This window comes from Rhinoraja longicauda, chromosome 8 (genome assembly GCF_053455715.1).
Source record: "Rhinoraja longicauda isolate Sanriku21f chromosome 8, sRhiLon1.1, whole genome shotgun sequence".
Taxonomy (NCBI): domain Eukaryota; kingdom Metazoa; phylum Chordata; class Chondrichthyes; order Rajiformes; family Arhynchobatidae; genus Rhinoraja; species Rhinoraja longicauda.
Window position 1 is genome coordinate 73744009 of NC_135960.1, and position 14692 is coordinate 73758700.

A 14692-nucleotide genomic window follows, 5' to 3' on the forward strand; every position below is an offset into this window, starting at 1 on the left:
CTGCCCTCACAGCTGCGGTTTGCCTGCAGTCTGTCTGTCTTTTGTGTTTTTTTGTTGTTTTTGTCTGAATTGTAGTTTTAATATGATGTAGTGTTTGTATGTTATGTGGGGGGGGGGGGGGATGGAACGGGAACTGTAAAAATTCTGTAAAACTGTAAAAATTCTCTCTCCCGAACGGAGACGTGACCTTTGTTTCTGTGTCGTGTCTCCGTTCCCGCTGCGGCCTACCACCGGCCATGCACCTGGGACCACCTGGGCTCTGGTTCGCAGAGCCCGCGGCCCGGACTCACCACCTGCGGCGCTGGCTGCCTGCGGATGCTGCGGGAGCGGCTGCGACTCGTCTCCGGCGCAGGCCGCCTGGACGTCGGAAGCCCGCAGGCCCCTGGGTGGGGGCCGACATCGGGAGCTCCGGCAGCGGCAGCGTCTTCGCCCGCCCCGAATCGTGGGGCTTGGGTCGGCCCGCCGCGGACCTTTCACCGACCGCCGCGGCCTGAATCAGGCCGCGGACCTTTCACCACCTGGTGGGGGCTTCAATGTCGGGAGCCCCGACCGCCCCGACGTGGCAACTCCAACAGCCTGACCGCGGGAGAAGACGGCAGGGAAGAGAAAAGACATTGTGGCCTTCCATCACAGTGAGGAGGTGACTGGAGGAGACTCACTGTGATGGATGTTTCTTTTGTTTGGTGTTAGTTTGTGATTGTATGTGTTATTGCGTTTTTATTGATTATTCTTATTGGTCTTATTGTTGAACTGCGGGTAATGTTTCATTTCACTACACATTTATGTGTATGTGACAAATAAACGACTATTGACTATTGATTAGAGGATGATACAAAGAAAATTATTCAAGGTCTGCAATGAGGTAGGTTGGAAGGTCACGACGGGAATAAATCATCAAATCGAATAGTGAAAGGCTTGGATAGAGTGGATGTGGAGAGGATGTTTCCACTAGTGGGAGAGTCTAGGACCAGAGGTCACAGCCTCAGAATAAAAGGGTTCCTTTAGGAAGGAGATGAGGAGGAATTTCTTTAGTCAGAGGGTGGTGAATCTGTGGAATTCTTTGCCACAGAAGGCTGTGGAGGCCAAGTCAATGGATATTTTTAAGGCAGAGAGATAGATTCTTGATTAGTACAGGTGTCAGGGGTTATGGGGAGAAGGCAGGAGAATGGGGTTGAGAGGGAAAGATAGATCAGCCATGATTGAATGGTGGAATAGAATTGATGGGCCAAATGGCCTAATTCTGTTTCTATCACTTATGAATCATTCAGTAGTCTAATTACATGAGAGGAATAGATCGGGTAGATGCACAGAGTCGTTTACCCAGAGTAGGGGAATCGAGGACCAGAGGACATAGGTTCAAGGTGAAGGGGGAAAGATTTAATAGGAATCCGAGGGGAAACATTTTCACACAGAGGGTGGTGGGTGTATGGAACAAGCAGCCAGAGGTAGTTGAGGCTGGGACTATCCCAACGTTTAAGAAACAGTTGGACAGGTACATGGATAGGACAGGTTTGGAGGGTTATGGACGAAGTGCAGGCAAGTGGGACTAGGTAATTTAACATTTACCAAACTAATTAACTACATACCTTGTACGTTCTCCCCGTGACCTGTGTGGATTTTCTCCGAGATCTTGGGTTTCCTCCCACACTCCAAAGACGTACAGGTTGTAGGTTAATTAGCTTAGTAAATGTAAAAATTGTCCCTAGTGGGTATAGGATAGTGTTAATGTGCGGGGATCGCTGGTCAGTGCGACCCGGTGGGCCGAAAGGGCCTGTTTCCGCGCTGTATCTCTAAACTAAACTAAACTAAACTAAACTAAACTAAAAGAAAATCAAAGCATAGAGACAGTGCAAGAAAGTGGAGCTGAAATGAACAACAGCCATGGCTTCATAAATTCGTGAAGCAAATGGTCAATTCCTGGTTCTCTTTCTTTTGTCAACTGATATATCAACAATTTGGATGAGAACATACAAGGCATGATTAGTTAGTTTGCAGATGACACAAAAGTGGGTGGACAGCAAAGGTGGCTATCAAACATTCCAGCAGGATAGAAGGACTGGACAAGCTAGATGCAAAAAAAACGTTCCCAATGTTTTCCCCTTCACCATGAACCTATGTCCTCTGGTCCTCGATTCCCCTACTCTGGGTAAAAGACTCTGTGCATCTACCCGATCTATTCCTCTCATGATTTTGTCTCTTCCTCCTACGCTCAATGGAATAGAGACCCAGCCTACTCAACCTGTCCCTTTAGCTCAATGGAATAGAGACCCAGCCTACTCAACCTGTCCCTTTAGCTCAATGGAATAGAGACCCAGCCTACTCAACCTGTCCCTTTAGCTCAATGGAATAGAGACCCAGCCTACTCAACCTGTCCCTTTAGCTCAATGGAATAGAGACCCAGCCTACTCAACCTGTCCCTTTAGCTCGCACTCTCCAGCTTGACAATATCTCTCCTATAACATGGTGCCCAGAACTGAACAAAATATTCTAAATGCGGTCTCACCAACGTCTTATACAACTGCAACATGACCTCCCAACTTCTATACTCTGACTGACGAACTCAATACTCTGATTGATGAAATTGGTAGTCATTGTTTCTAATCCCTCGTAGGTACTGGTGTATAGGTCCCTCTGGTCCTACATATCCTGCAGTATCAGGTCCATTCTGCAGTATCAGGACCATCATAAGCTGAGACAGTGCGTGTCATACTCTACTGTACGCTTGAATGAGAAGATCCACAGCCTATGCCATGCATGTTTACAGTAGGCAGCACTCTCACCTCTAAGCCTGAGGTTGTCGGTTCACATCCCAGTGCAAACGCCTACATAGTGTTTCTCTAAAAAACACATTGAAAACCGTTGTCCACCTTATCGTAGGAAGTTGCAAGAGTAAATATAGAGTTATGGTGAGTTTAGAAAAAAAGCTGATTAAGAGCTTTATGGCCCACAAATTCTATTCTGCAAGAGACTAAATATTACAGGCTTTATTTACATGCATTATAAAACTTATTTAAAGCTGTGGCATACTTTTAGCATTTGCGGAGAATTAAAAAAAAACCCCACACAAAACAAAAACGATGAGAAACAAGTCATAAAGGCAGAAGCCAGGGTTTTCTGTTCCGCTACATCTATGCTACTCTTCCACTAGCAACACACTGGACCAAAAATTATTTCTTCATTCAATCAGTCAATGCCTCAATAGACAATAGACAATAGGTGCACGAGTAGGCCATTCGGCCCTTCGAGCCAGCACCACCATTCAATGTGACTTGGACAGGTTGTGTGAGTGGGCGGATACATGGCAGATGCAGTTTAATGTAGATAAGTGTGAGGTTATTCACTTTGGAAGCAAGAATAGAAAGGCAGATTATTATCTGAATGGTGTCAAGTTAGGAGGAGGGGGAGTTCAACAAGATCTGGGTGTCCTAGTGCATCAGTCAATGAAAGGAAGCATGCAGGTACAGCAGGCAGTGAAGAAAGCCAATGGAATGTTGGCCTTCGTAACAAGAGGAGTTGAGTATAGGAGCAAAGAGGTCCTTCTACAGTTGTACCGGGCCCTGGTGAGACCGCACCTGGAGTACTGTGTGCAGTTTTGGTCTCCAAATTTGAGGAAGGATATTCTTGCTATGGAGGGCGTGCAGCGTAGGTTCACTAGGTTAATTCCCGGAATGGCGGGACTGTCGTATGTTGAAAGGCTGGAGCGATTGGGCTTGTATACACTGGAATTTAGAAGGATGAGGGGGGATCTTATTGAAACATATAAGATAATTAGGGGATTGGACACATTAGAGGCAGATAACATGTTCCCAATGTTGGGGGAGTCCAGAACAAGGGGCCACAGTTTAAGAATAAGGGGTAGGCCATTTAGAACGGAAATGAGGAAGAACTTTTTCAGTCAGAGGGTGGTGAAGGTGTGGAATTCTCTGCCTCAGAAGGCAGTGGAGGCCAGTTCGTTGGATGCTTTCAAGAGAGAGCTGGATAGAGCTCTTAAGGATAGCGGAGTTAGGGGGTATGGGGAGAAGGCAGGAACGGGGTACTGATTGAGAGTGATCAGCCATGATCGCATTGAATGGCGGTGCTGGCTCGAAGGGCTGAATGGCCTACTCCTGCACCTATTGTCTATTGTCTATTGTCTATTGATCATGGCTGATCATTCTCAATCAGTACCCCGTTCCTGCCTTCTTCCCATACCCCCTGACTCCGCTATCCTTAAGAGCTCTATCTAGCTCTCTCTTGAATGCATTCAGAGAATTGGCCTCCACTGCCTTCTGAGGCAGAGAATTCCACACATTTACAACTCTCTGACTGAAAAAGTTTTTCCTCATCTCCGTTCTAAATGGCCTACCCCTTATTCTTAAACTGTGGCCTCTGACCTAGGTTTGCCAACTATCTCACTCCCAAATAAGGGACAAGATTGTACTGCCCCGCGCCCCACATGAACTCACACAGCCACGCCAAGTGCTCACGGTCCACCAATGGTGGCCGCCCGGGCCGGGAGGCGGGTTGCTACGCAGTCCACAGTGACCTGCAGTGCGGGCCTACAGTGTCCGGGTCTATAATGTCCGGGCCTACATTTTTACAGGCTTGCAGTGCCCCCCCAGGCCTAATACGGGACATGGGTGGACCCGTACGGGACAAAACAATTTAGCCCAAAATATGGGATGTCCTGGTTAATACGGGACAGTTGGCAACCCTACTCTGACCTCAAACATAGTTATCTTGGAATACAGTTCACAAAATGTGGACTCAATATTCTGCTCCACTCTGCATGTGGGACATCAGTGAAATAATATTAGAAGTAGTAGTACTAGTATGAGGATAGTTTTGCATTTCCAAATGAATATATTAGACAGAACTTGGTAAAAAGTATCAGATAGCCAGTAAATGGGCTGCACGGTGATGCAGCGGTAGATTTGCCGCCTTGCAGCGCCAGAGACCCGGGTTCGATCCCGACTACGGGTGCTGTCTGTACGGAGTTTGTACGTTCTCCCTGTGACGTGCATGGGTTTTCTCCGAGATCTTTGGTTTCCTCCCAAACTCCAAAGACGTACAGGTTTGTAGGTTGATTGGATTGGTATAATTGTAAATTGTCCCTAGTTTGTGTAGGATAGTGTTAATGTGCGGGGATCGCTGGTTGGTGCAGATTCGGTGGGCTGAAAGGCTTGTTTCCGCACTGTATCTCTAAACTAAACTAAACTAAACTAATCTAATCTCTCACTGAAGATAGACACATAAAGCTGGAGTAACTCAGCGGGACAGGCAGCATCTCTGGAGAGAAGGAATGGGTGATGTTTCGGGTCGAGACCCGTCTTCAGACTGGTTAGGGATAAGGGAAACAAGAGATATAGACGGTGATGTGGAGAGATAAATAATAATGAATGAAAGATATGCAAAAAAGTAACAATGCTAAAAGAAACAGGCCATTGTATGCTGTTTGTTGGGTGAAAATGAGAAGCTGGTGAGACTTGGGTGGGGGAGGGATAGAGAGAGAGAGGGAATGCCGGGGCTGCCTGAAGTGAGAGAAATCAACAGTCATACCACTGGGCTGTGAGCTGCCCAAGCGAAATATGAGATGCTGTTCCTCCAATATGCATTTAGCCTCACTCTGACAATGGAGGAGACCGAGGATAGAAAGGTCTGTGTGGGAATGGGAAGGAGAATTAAAGTGTCCAGCAACTGGGAGATCAGTTTGGTTCACGCGGGCTGAGTGAAGGTGTTCCGCGAAACGATCGCTGTAGATTAGTGTAATGGTGTCACTCATGTTATGCATCATGCTTTTGTAGTTACGCCCCATTAGCTTTTGAGTGACCACTACTTGCGAGATTGGGGTAAGTGGAACGTGCAGGCGTGAGGTCGTGCTTGCTATGTAGTTAATAAAGTCTTTGGATCGTTATCCAGGTGTAAGGCTTCTGTTATTATACGGTCACCACGACATGGTGTCAGAAGTGTACGGACTTACTCCGAATTCTATTGTTTTCCTCTTGTTTTTATCTTAGTTTGTTATTTTTCTACTGTGTGCGATGGCTTCTGCTCGCAGGAAACTGGAGATCTTGGTGTTTGATGCAGATCTCGCGGAACGGTGGCGTGTCTTTGAAGAGGATTTTTCAATCTACATTGATGCTGCATACCCTATGGCTGTTCCTGCCCTTCGTGCGTCCACCCTTCTTAATTTGGCGGGCACGGAAGCTGCTTGTTGTGCCAGAAGATTTCACTATGCACCGACCGGCTAGAGTTGACGCTAATGGTGACCAGATTGCTGCGGAGTCTATCCGTGACCCTGAATGTCTCTTACGTAAATTCCGACAATTATGTGAGTTACAAATCAATTTGAGCACTGAACGCCATAAATTCTTTTCAAGGGGTCAGAAACAAGGAGCACCTGTTGAGTTATACGTTAGTGGCACTCGCATGCTTTTGCCAGCACAACAATCCATGTCTGCAACAGCTCCTCTGCCTGTTCCATCTTCGCCTCCATATTCATCGCCTGTTCCACAGTTTCCTGCTTCGTCTCCAGGGATGTTGATTCAGTCTCCCTCGCCTGTGGAATCACAGGCTTCTGTAAGGCTTCTGTTATTATACGGTCACCACGACATGGTGTCAGAAGTGGGATCAAAGTCTGATTGGCTACAGGCACTGTGGCACTGGTCCCACAAGTGTTTCCACTGGAGAAGGTTCAATCCAGGTTGCAACAGAAGCCTTACACCTGGATAACGATCCAAAGACTTCATTAACTACATAGCAAGCACGACCTCACGCCTGCACGTTCCACTTACCCCAATCTCGCAAGTAGTGGTCACTCAAAAGCTAATGGGGCGTAACTACAAAAGCATGATGCATAACATGAGTGACACCATTACACTCATCTACAATCGCCCAGTCTGCGTTTGGTCTCACTGATGAATAGGGGTCCACATCTTGAATAACAGATACAGTAGATGAGGTTGGAGGAGGTGCAAGTGAACCTCTGCCTAACCTGAAAGGACTGTCGGGGTCCCTGGACAGAGTCGATGGAGGAGGTATAGGGACAGGTGTTGCATCTTCTGCGGTTGCAGGGGAAGGTACCTGGGGAGGGGTTGGTTTGGGTGGCAAGAGATGAGTTAACCAGGGAGTTCTCTCTGATCTGCTCTAAGACATACAGAGACTGCTGCTTTTGGCTGAAAAATGCAATATTTCACATCTACTGGGCCTGAAACAAATCAATAGGTATGACAAATCAAACTAATGACCGAAATTAATGAGCCCTAAAAAATCCTGTAGAAGGAATTTCCTTGGTCTTTGGACATGTAGTTACCCCCTGGCAACAGTAAGTTGATAACCAGTTCTATGCACGCATAGTTTAGTTTAGTTTAGAGATACAGACAGATAGACCATTTCGGCCCACCATGTCCGCGACGACCAGTGATCCCCGCACATTAACACTATCTTACACACACTAGGATACAATTTTTACATTTACCAAGCCAATTACCCTACAAACCTGTTCGTCTTTGTAGTGTGGGAGGAAACCGAAGATCTCGGAGAAAACCCACGCAGTCACGGGGAGAACGTACAAACTCCGTACAGACGGCACCCGTAGTGGGGATGGAACCCAGGTCTCCGGCGCTGTATTCGCTGTAAGGCAGCAACTCTACCGCTGCACCACCGTGAATATTCTTTTTTTACATTCAGTTATATTGTGAAGGGCAAGACACCAACAATAGGTATTTCTGTTTTTAGGATGTCAAAATATTCCAAGGTGCTTAGAGCGGCATTATTAAAACAAAAATTTGACACCGTGCCACTTAAGGAGAAAATACAGTGGATGTCGACAAGTGTGGGCCAAGGGATGGTGCCATTAGGAGCATCTTTTGGAAAGAACGTAGACAAATGGAAAGATTTAGGGATGCTGCTGGAGGCATAGGTGCCTTTCCAACCACATGACCCCCAGATGACCTCTTGAAACTGATCTGTCCACATAACACACCCACCACCATCACCAGCATAGTCGCATCCCCAAAACCTGACCACTCCACCCCAATGTGAGGAAGGACATCCTTGCTATTGAGGCAGTGCAGCGTAGGTTCACCAGGTTGATCCCCGGGATGGCGGGACTGTCATATGAGGAAAAATTGAAAAGACTGGGCTTGTATTCACTGGAATTTAGAAGGATGAGAGGGGATCTTGTAGAAACGTATAAAATTATAAAAGGACTGGACAAGCTGGATGCAGCAAAAATGTTCCCAATGTTGGGGGAGTCCAGAACCAGGGGCCACAGTCTAAGAATAAAGGGGAGGCCATTTAAAACTGAGGTGAGAAAAAACTTTTTCACCGAGAGTTGTTAAATTGTGGAATTCTCTGCCACAGAGGGCAATTCACTGGATGAATTTAAAAGAGAGTTAGATAGAGCTCTAGGGGCTAGTGGAATCAAGGGATATGGGGAGAAGGCAGGCACGGGTTACTGATTGTGGATGATCAGCCATGATCACAATGAATGGCGGTGCTGGCTCGAAGGGCCGAATGGCCTCCTCCTGCATCATGTTTCTATGTTTCTGTTTCTATGCACAAAGAGAGATCCAGTGACCCACAAAGTTCCATTGAGCCCATGATGTGTCACGATCCGCCACCACTGCCACCAACTCCGTCATGCCCTAAGTCAATTGAGTGCCGCCTCATGAGATGCGGACTGGCTGAAGTAGTTTTGGTCCCTAGGCATTTACATCATTCCAATCCACCCTTTGCTCACTTACTATGGTTGCTCTCTGCAGGGCCATTCAGCCCATTGGGTCCATGCTAGCACCTAGTGGAGCAATCCCATCAGTTCCTTTCCTTCTACTTTCTCCCTGTAGCCCTGCAACTTATTTTCTTTCACATGTCCATCGCCTCCCCATCTAATTATTTTGCCTCTTACCTGCACTAATGGCAATTTGCATAAACAATTCATCTTTGGGATGTCTTTGGGACGTGGGAGGAAATTGGGATGTGGGAGGAAATTGGGATGTGGGGGGAAATTGGGATGTGGGAGGAAATTGGGGTGTGGGAGGAAATTGGGATGTGGGAGGAAATTGGGATAAGGGAGGAAATTGGGACGTGGGAGGAAATTGAAGATGCCCAGGGAAAACCCATTTGTTCACTGTGAAAACTTGTAAACTCCACACAGTCAGCACCTGGACTTATGGAGGAGTGACACTGACTGCACTACATTCAGAGCGCACTGCAGCCTCTAAATTTGTACACCTTGCCAAATACTAGATCTAAATAGACTCGTAGAGTCATAGAGTGATACTGTGTGGAAACAGGCCCTTCGGCCCAACTTGCCCACACCGGCCAACATGTCCCAGCTACACTAGTCCCACCTGCCTACGTTTGGTCCATATCCCACCAAACCTGTCCTAGCCATGTATCTGTCTAACTGTTTCTTAAACGTTGGGATTGTCCCAGCCTCAACTACCTCCTCTGGCAGCTTGTTCCATACACCCACCACCCTTTGTGTGAAAAAGTTACCCCTCAGATTCCTATTAAATCTTTTCCCCTTCACCTTGAACCTATGTCCTCTGGTCTTCGATTCACCTACTCTGGGCAAGAGATTCAAGAATATTAGAACTTCAGTGGTTACATAAAATGTACTTTTACAAAGCTTTTGTTTACCTTCTACAATTGACGTGACCTTTCATTGCAATCCTGAACGCCTATAGCTAAGCCCACTAATAGATCTTCCAAGAAATAAATTCGTGACATAGAACACTTAATGGGCATAATTAGCAAAAGCAATCAAGCCTATTTGAGAAAACATACTTAAGACCAGGCATTTTCTCTTTCTAGTGTTCATTAATTTCAAAGGTAATTGGTTGTGATATTTACCCTAAACCATTTTTCTTGGCAAATTGAGCACCGATATATCAAGTAGAAAGATATTAATCAACTCCATGCCCGAGCTAAGCATTCCCTTGACAGCCATTGTCACTTGCTTTTACAGTGATTAATACACTGAACACGGACAACAGAGAGTTTCACAGAGAGAAAATTAAATCCCTGTAGGTTATTATCCCACCGTTTTTCTAAAGCATCAGTCTCTTAGCTTCATTGTAATATTTACAGGAACAAACATCTTCCTGTGACCAGTTACACTGGAGTGTGGGAGAAAACCGAAGATCTCGGAGAAAACCCACGCAGATCACGGGGAGAACGTATAAACTCCGTACAGACGGCACCTGTAGTCGGGATGGAACCCGGGTCTCCGGCGCTGCATTCACTGTAAGGCAGCAACTCTACCGCTATGCCACCGTGACCGCCCCCCCCATATTTATTTGAGCTGAACAAAATCTCTGTTTTGCCAAAAGCTAACAAACTGATGAAGTTATCCCAGTGAACATGAAAAGCCTCTTACCTTGGGCTCAGCTTGGAGGGTGCAGAACAGTTTCCAGCAGGGATTTGCAGCTTGGATGGCTTGCACTCATTGTTATTTGGAGGTTTGCTTTTGGCACTGTTCTTCTTTCTGTTATTTGGCGAGGCAGCTGGCCTTTTATCTGCCTCTGAACATGAACACCGCGCACTGGTTGGCGGTGTTATTCCTGTGGTGCTGTTTGCGTTGGGAGACAACGGTGTGCTTTCATCATCTTCAAGCTCTTCATCCTCCTGGATGGAGGGCAGCTTCTGGATAAGGCCACCATTGCGTGCATATTCCAACTGCAAAACAACATTATAACATTGATGAAGACCAAAGTAAATGAGAAACGTTCTTTGTTTGGCTTCACAATGTTAATGTTAGAGTCATACGGAAATAGGGCAATTGCACCACCACACCCACACTGATCAGTGGCCATTCAGTCTAGTTATCTCCTCTCCCAGACATTGGACCATACCCTCTGTGCCCAGAGATTTAAGTACTTGTAAACTGTCGACACTTAATAAGGTTATGTACAAAAATAACTGCAGGTGCTGGTACAAATTGAAGGTATCATAAAATGCTGGAGTAACTCAGCGGGTCAGGCAGCATCTCAGGAGAGAAGGAATGGGCGACGTTTCAGGTCGAGACCCTTCTTCAGACTGATGTCAGGGAAGGGGGTGGGACGAAGATCAAAAATAAGGTTAAGTTAATTTCACCAGGTTAATTCCCTGGGATGGCGGGACTGACATATGATGAAAAAATGGGTCGACTGGGCTTGTATTCACTGGAGTTTAGAAGGATGAGAGGGGATCTTATAGAAACATATAAAATTCTTAAAGGATTGGACAGGCTAGATGCAGAACAAATGTTCCCGATGTTGGGGGGAGTCCAGAACCAGGGGTCACAGTTTAAGAATAAGGGGTCGGCCATTTAGAATTTAAAAGAGAGTTCGATAGAGTTCTAGGGGCTAGTGGAATCAAGGGATATGGGGAGAAGGCAGGCACGGGTTACTGATTGTGGATGATCAGCCATGATCACAATGAATGGCGGTGCTGGCTCGAAGGACCAAATGGCCTCCTCCTGCACCTATTGTCTGTGTTTTCTATTTTCTATGGTCCCTGTCTCTCCCCTCCCTTTCTCTCCCCCATTCTTGCTCTCTTCCTTCTTCACTCTCTGTCCTGATGCAGAGTCTCGAAACAAAACATCGGCAACTCCTTTCTCCCCACAGATGCTGCTCAACCAGCTGAGTTCCTCCAGCATATTGTTCCTTGCTTAAGAATTGGCCTTTTAAAAATGTTTTCAGATTAAATAAATCTGAGATTTATTTTTCAGAATAGTGTTGGAGAAGCTTGAGTAAGTCAGCCTGAGTAAGTAGTCAACATGATGTGTGAACTTAAAGACAGAACCTCCCTTTATCATGGAGTCATAGAGAGTCATAGATTGATACAGTGTGGAAACAGGCCCTTCACCCCAACTTGCCCAAACTGGCCAACAATGTCCCAGCTACACTAGTCCTACCTGCCCGCATTTGGTCCATATCCCTCCAAACATGTACCTGTCCAACTGTTTCTTAAATGTTGGGATAGTCCCTGCCTCAACTATCTCCTCTAGCAGCTTGTTCCACACACCCACCACCCTTTGTGTTTAGTTTAGAGATACAGCGACGAAACAGGCCCTTCGGCCCACCGGGTCCGCGCCGACCAGCGATCCCCGCACATTAATACTATCCTACACCCACTAGGGACAATTTTTACATTTACCAAGCCAATTAACCTACAAACCTGTACGTCTTTGGAGTGTGGGAGGAAACCGAAGATCTTGGAGAAAACCCACGCAGGTCACAGGGAGAATGTACAAACTCCATACAGACAGCACCCGTAGTGGGGATGGAACCCGGGTCTCCTGCGCTGCATTCGCTGTAAGGCAGCAACTCTACCGCTGCGCCACCGTGACCGCCCTAAGTGAAAAATTTACTCCTCAGATTCCTATTAAACCTATGTCCTCTGGTCCTTGATTCACCTACTCTGGGCAAGAGACTCATCTGAAGAAGTCACCCATTCCTTCTCTCCAGAGAGTTACTCCAGCTTTTTGTGTCTATCTTCGGTTTAAGCCAGCATCTGCAGTTTCTTTATACACACTGTGCATCTACCCGATCTATTCCGCTCATGATTTTGTACACCTCGATACGATCATCCCTAATCCTCCTGCGCTCCAAGGAATAGAGACCCAGTCTACCCAACCACTCCCATGTGCTGCAGTACAGTACATCTCTCTTTTCTTGCTTCCTGCATTGGATGCACACTCATATTTCTGGAATAGGTCTTGAATCCTGAACCATAAGACTTCGAAGCAAAAATGCTGTAACTGCTAACATCCGTTCACTAAGCTATCCTTCAGAACAGAAGAATATAAGTAACACAACTCAGAATAGATTAGATGCCTCCTCGAGTAAATCAGAACATTGCTCAAATATATTTTGTCGCTCGATCCCCTAACCTCTGCTTCCTTGAACATCCTAAAATCTATCAATATTAGCCTTGAATAATCGCAACAATTGAACCGCCACAGCCTCTGAGGTGGAGTACTTCAGAGTTCTGCAACGCCCTGCACGAAGAAATATTTCCTCACCATTAACCTAAACAGATCTTAAATCTGAGACCAAGGCCCCTTGTTCTCGATTTACCAGTCTGAAGAAAGAGCCTCTTGGCATTTGTCCTGTTAATCCCTCTCTTTTTTTAATAATCAAAACTATTTATTCAAATATTAAAATAATATATATAGTACAATAAAGTCAAAACAGAACCCACCACCATAATACAAGACAAACAATAAACTATCTTACACTCCTTGTCCAGGATACATCCACCCCCCACGGTGCCCAGCGGTCCCGGAAACCCCCCAGGGTGCCCGTGGACAGCGCGTAGTCCCTCTCCAACACCACCCGGGCATGGACATAACCCCGGAAAAGGGGGGGGGGGTGAATCCTTAATAATCTATATACTAAAACTCTCGTTTGTTTGTTTGATTGTTCCTGAACTCCAGCCAAAACGGTACACGATAGCGCAACAATTTGGAAGACGTTTCATTGAAATCGGTGTTATATTTTTAAAGTTATTCACATTTTAAAGTTTAAACCTTTCTCCTCGGGAGGGAGGGGGAGGGATGGGGGTGGAGGGAGGGGGGGAGGGGGGGATAAAGGGGGGGTTGAGGGGGATGGAGGGGAAGGGCAGGGAGGGAGAAGAGGTGGGGGAGGAGGGAGGGGAGGAAGGGGGAGGGAGGGACGGGGGAGAGGGGAGGGGGGGGAGGAGAGGGTGCTGCACCAATGCAGGAGAGGTTTGGGCCCAACAAGTCCACTTGGTCTAGTATTCTTCAAAACCCTAGTCTGCATAGACCAAGCTTAATCATAGGACTGTGTAGGAAGGAACCGCAGATGCTCATTTAAACTGAAGATAGACACAAAATGCTGGAGTAACTCAGCGGGTCAGGCAGCATCTCTGGAGAGAAGGAATGGGCGATGTTTCGGGTCGACACCCTTCTTCAGACTACTCCCTTGGCATAGTAATCATAGTGAATTAATATTACTGTAACTTCAACAGAATCATTTTCATATAAAAGTGGATAAGTCTCCAGGTCCTGATAGGATATTCCCTAGGACATTGAGGGAAGTTAGTGCAGAAATAGCAGGGGCTATGACGGAAATATTTCAAACGTCATTAGAAACAGGGATGGTGCCGGAAGATTGGCGCATTGCGCATGTTGTGCCTTTGTTTAAAAAAGGTTCTAAAAGTAAACCTAGCAATTATAGACCTATTAGTTTGACGTCTGTGGTGGGAAAATTAATGGAAAAGATACTTAGGGACAATATATATAATTATTTGGATAATCAAGGCCTGATTAGAAACAGTCAACATGGATTTGTGCCTGGAAGGTCATGTTTGACTAATCTTCTTGAATTTTTTGAAGAGGTTACCAGGGAAATTGATAAGGGCAAGGCTGTGGATGTTGTCTATATGGACTTCAGTAAGGCATTTGACAAGGTTCCACATGGAAGGTTGATTAAGAAGGTTAAATCGTTGGGTATTAATAGTGAGGTTGCAAGATGGATTCAACAATGGCTGAATGGGAGATACCAGAGGGTAATGGTTGACAATTGTATGTCAGGTTGGAGGCCAGTGTCTAGTGGAGTGCCCCAAGGATCTGTGTTGGGTCCACTGTTGTTTGTCATTTACATTAATGATCTGGATGATGGTGTGGCAAATTGGATTAGTAAATATGCAGATGATACTAAGATAGGTGGAGTAGTTGATAGTGAGGTAGATTTTCAAAGTC

At 46.1% G+C, this 14692-nt stretch overlaps 1 protein-coding gene across 3 annotated transcripts in view; it reads right to left on the reverse strand.

Moving 5' to 3' along the window:
• Nucleotides 1-14692, reverse strand: part of kcnh3 (potassium voltage-gated channel, subfamily H (eag-related), member 3) — a 574739-nt gene that overhangs the window by 26166 nt on the left and 533881 nt on the right. For 2 of the 3 annotated variants that reach the window (XM_078404288.1, XM_078404287.1), the window contains exon 12: nt 10364-10662. In XM_078404288.1, coding sequence (XP_078260414.1) covers nt 10364-10662 — 299 coding nt within the window. Of the gene's footprint in view, nt 1-6379; nt 6539-10363; nt 10663-14692 lie in introns of all 3 variants that reach the window. The other variant, XR_013547570.1, reaches the window with a different exon arrangement.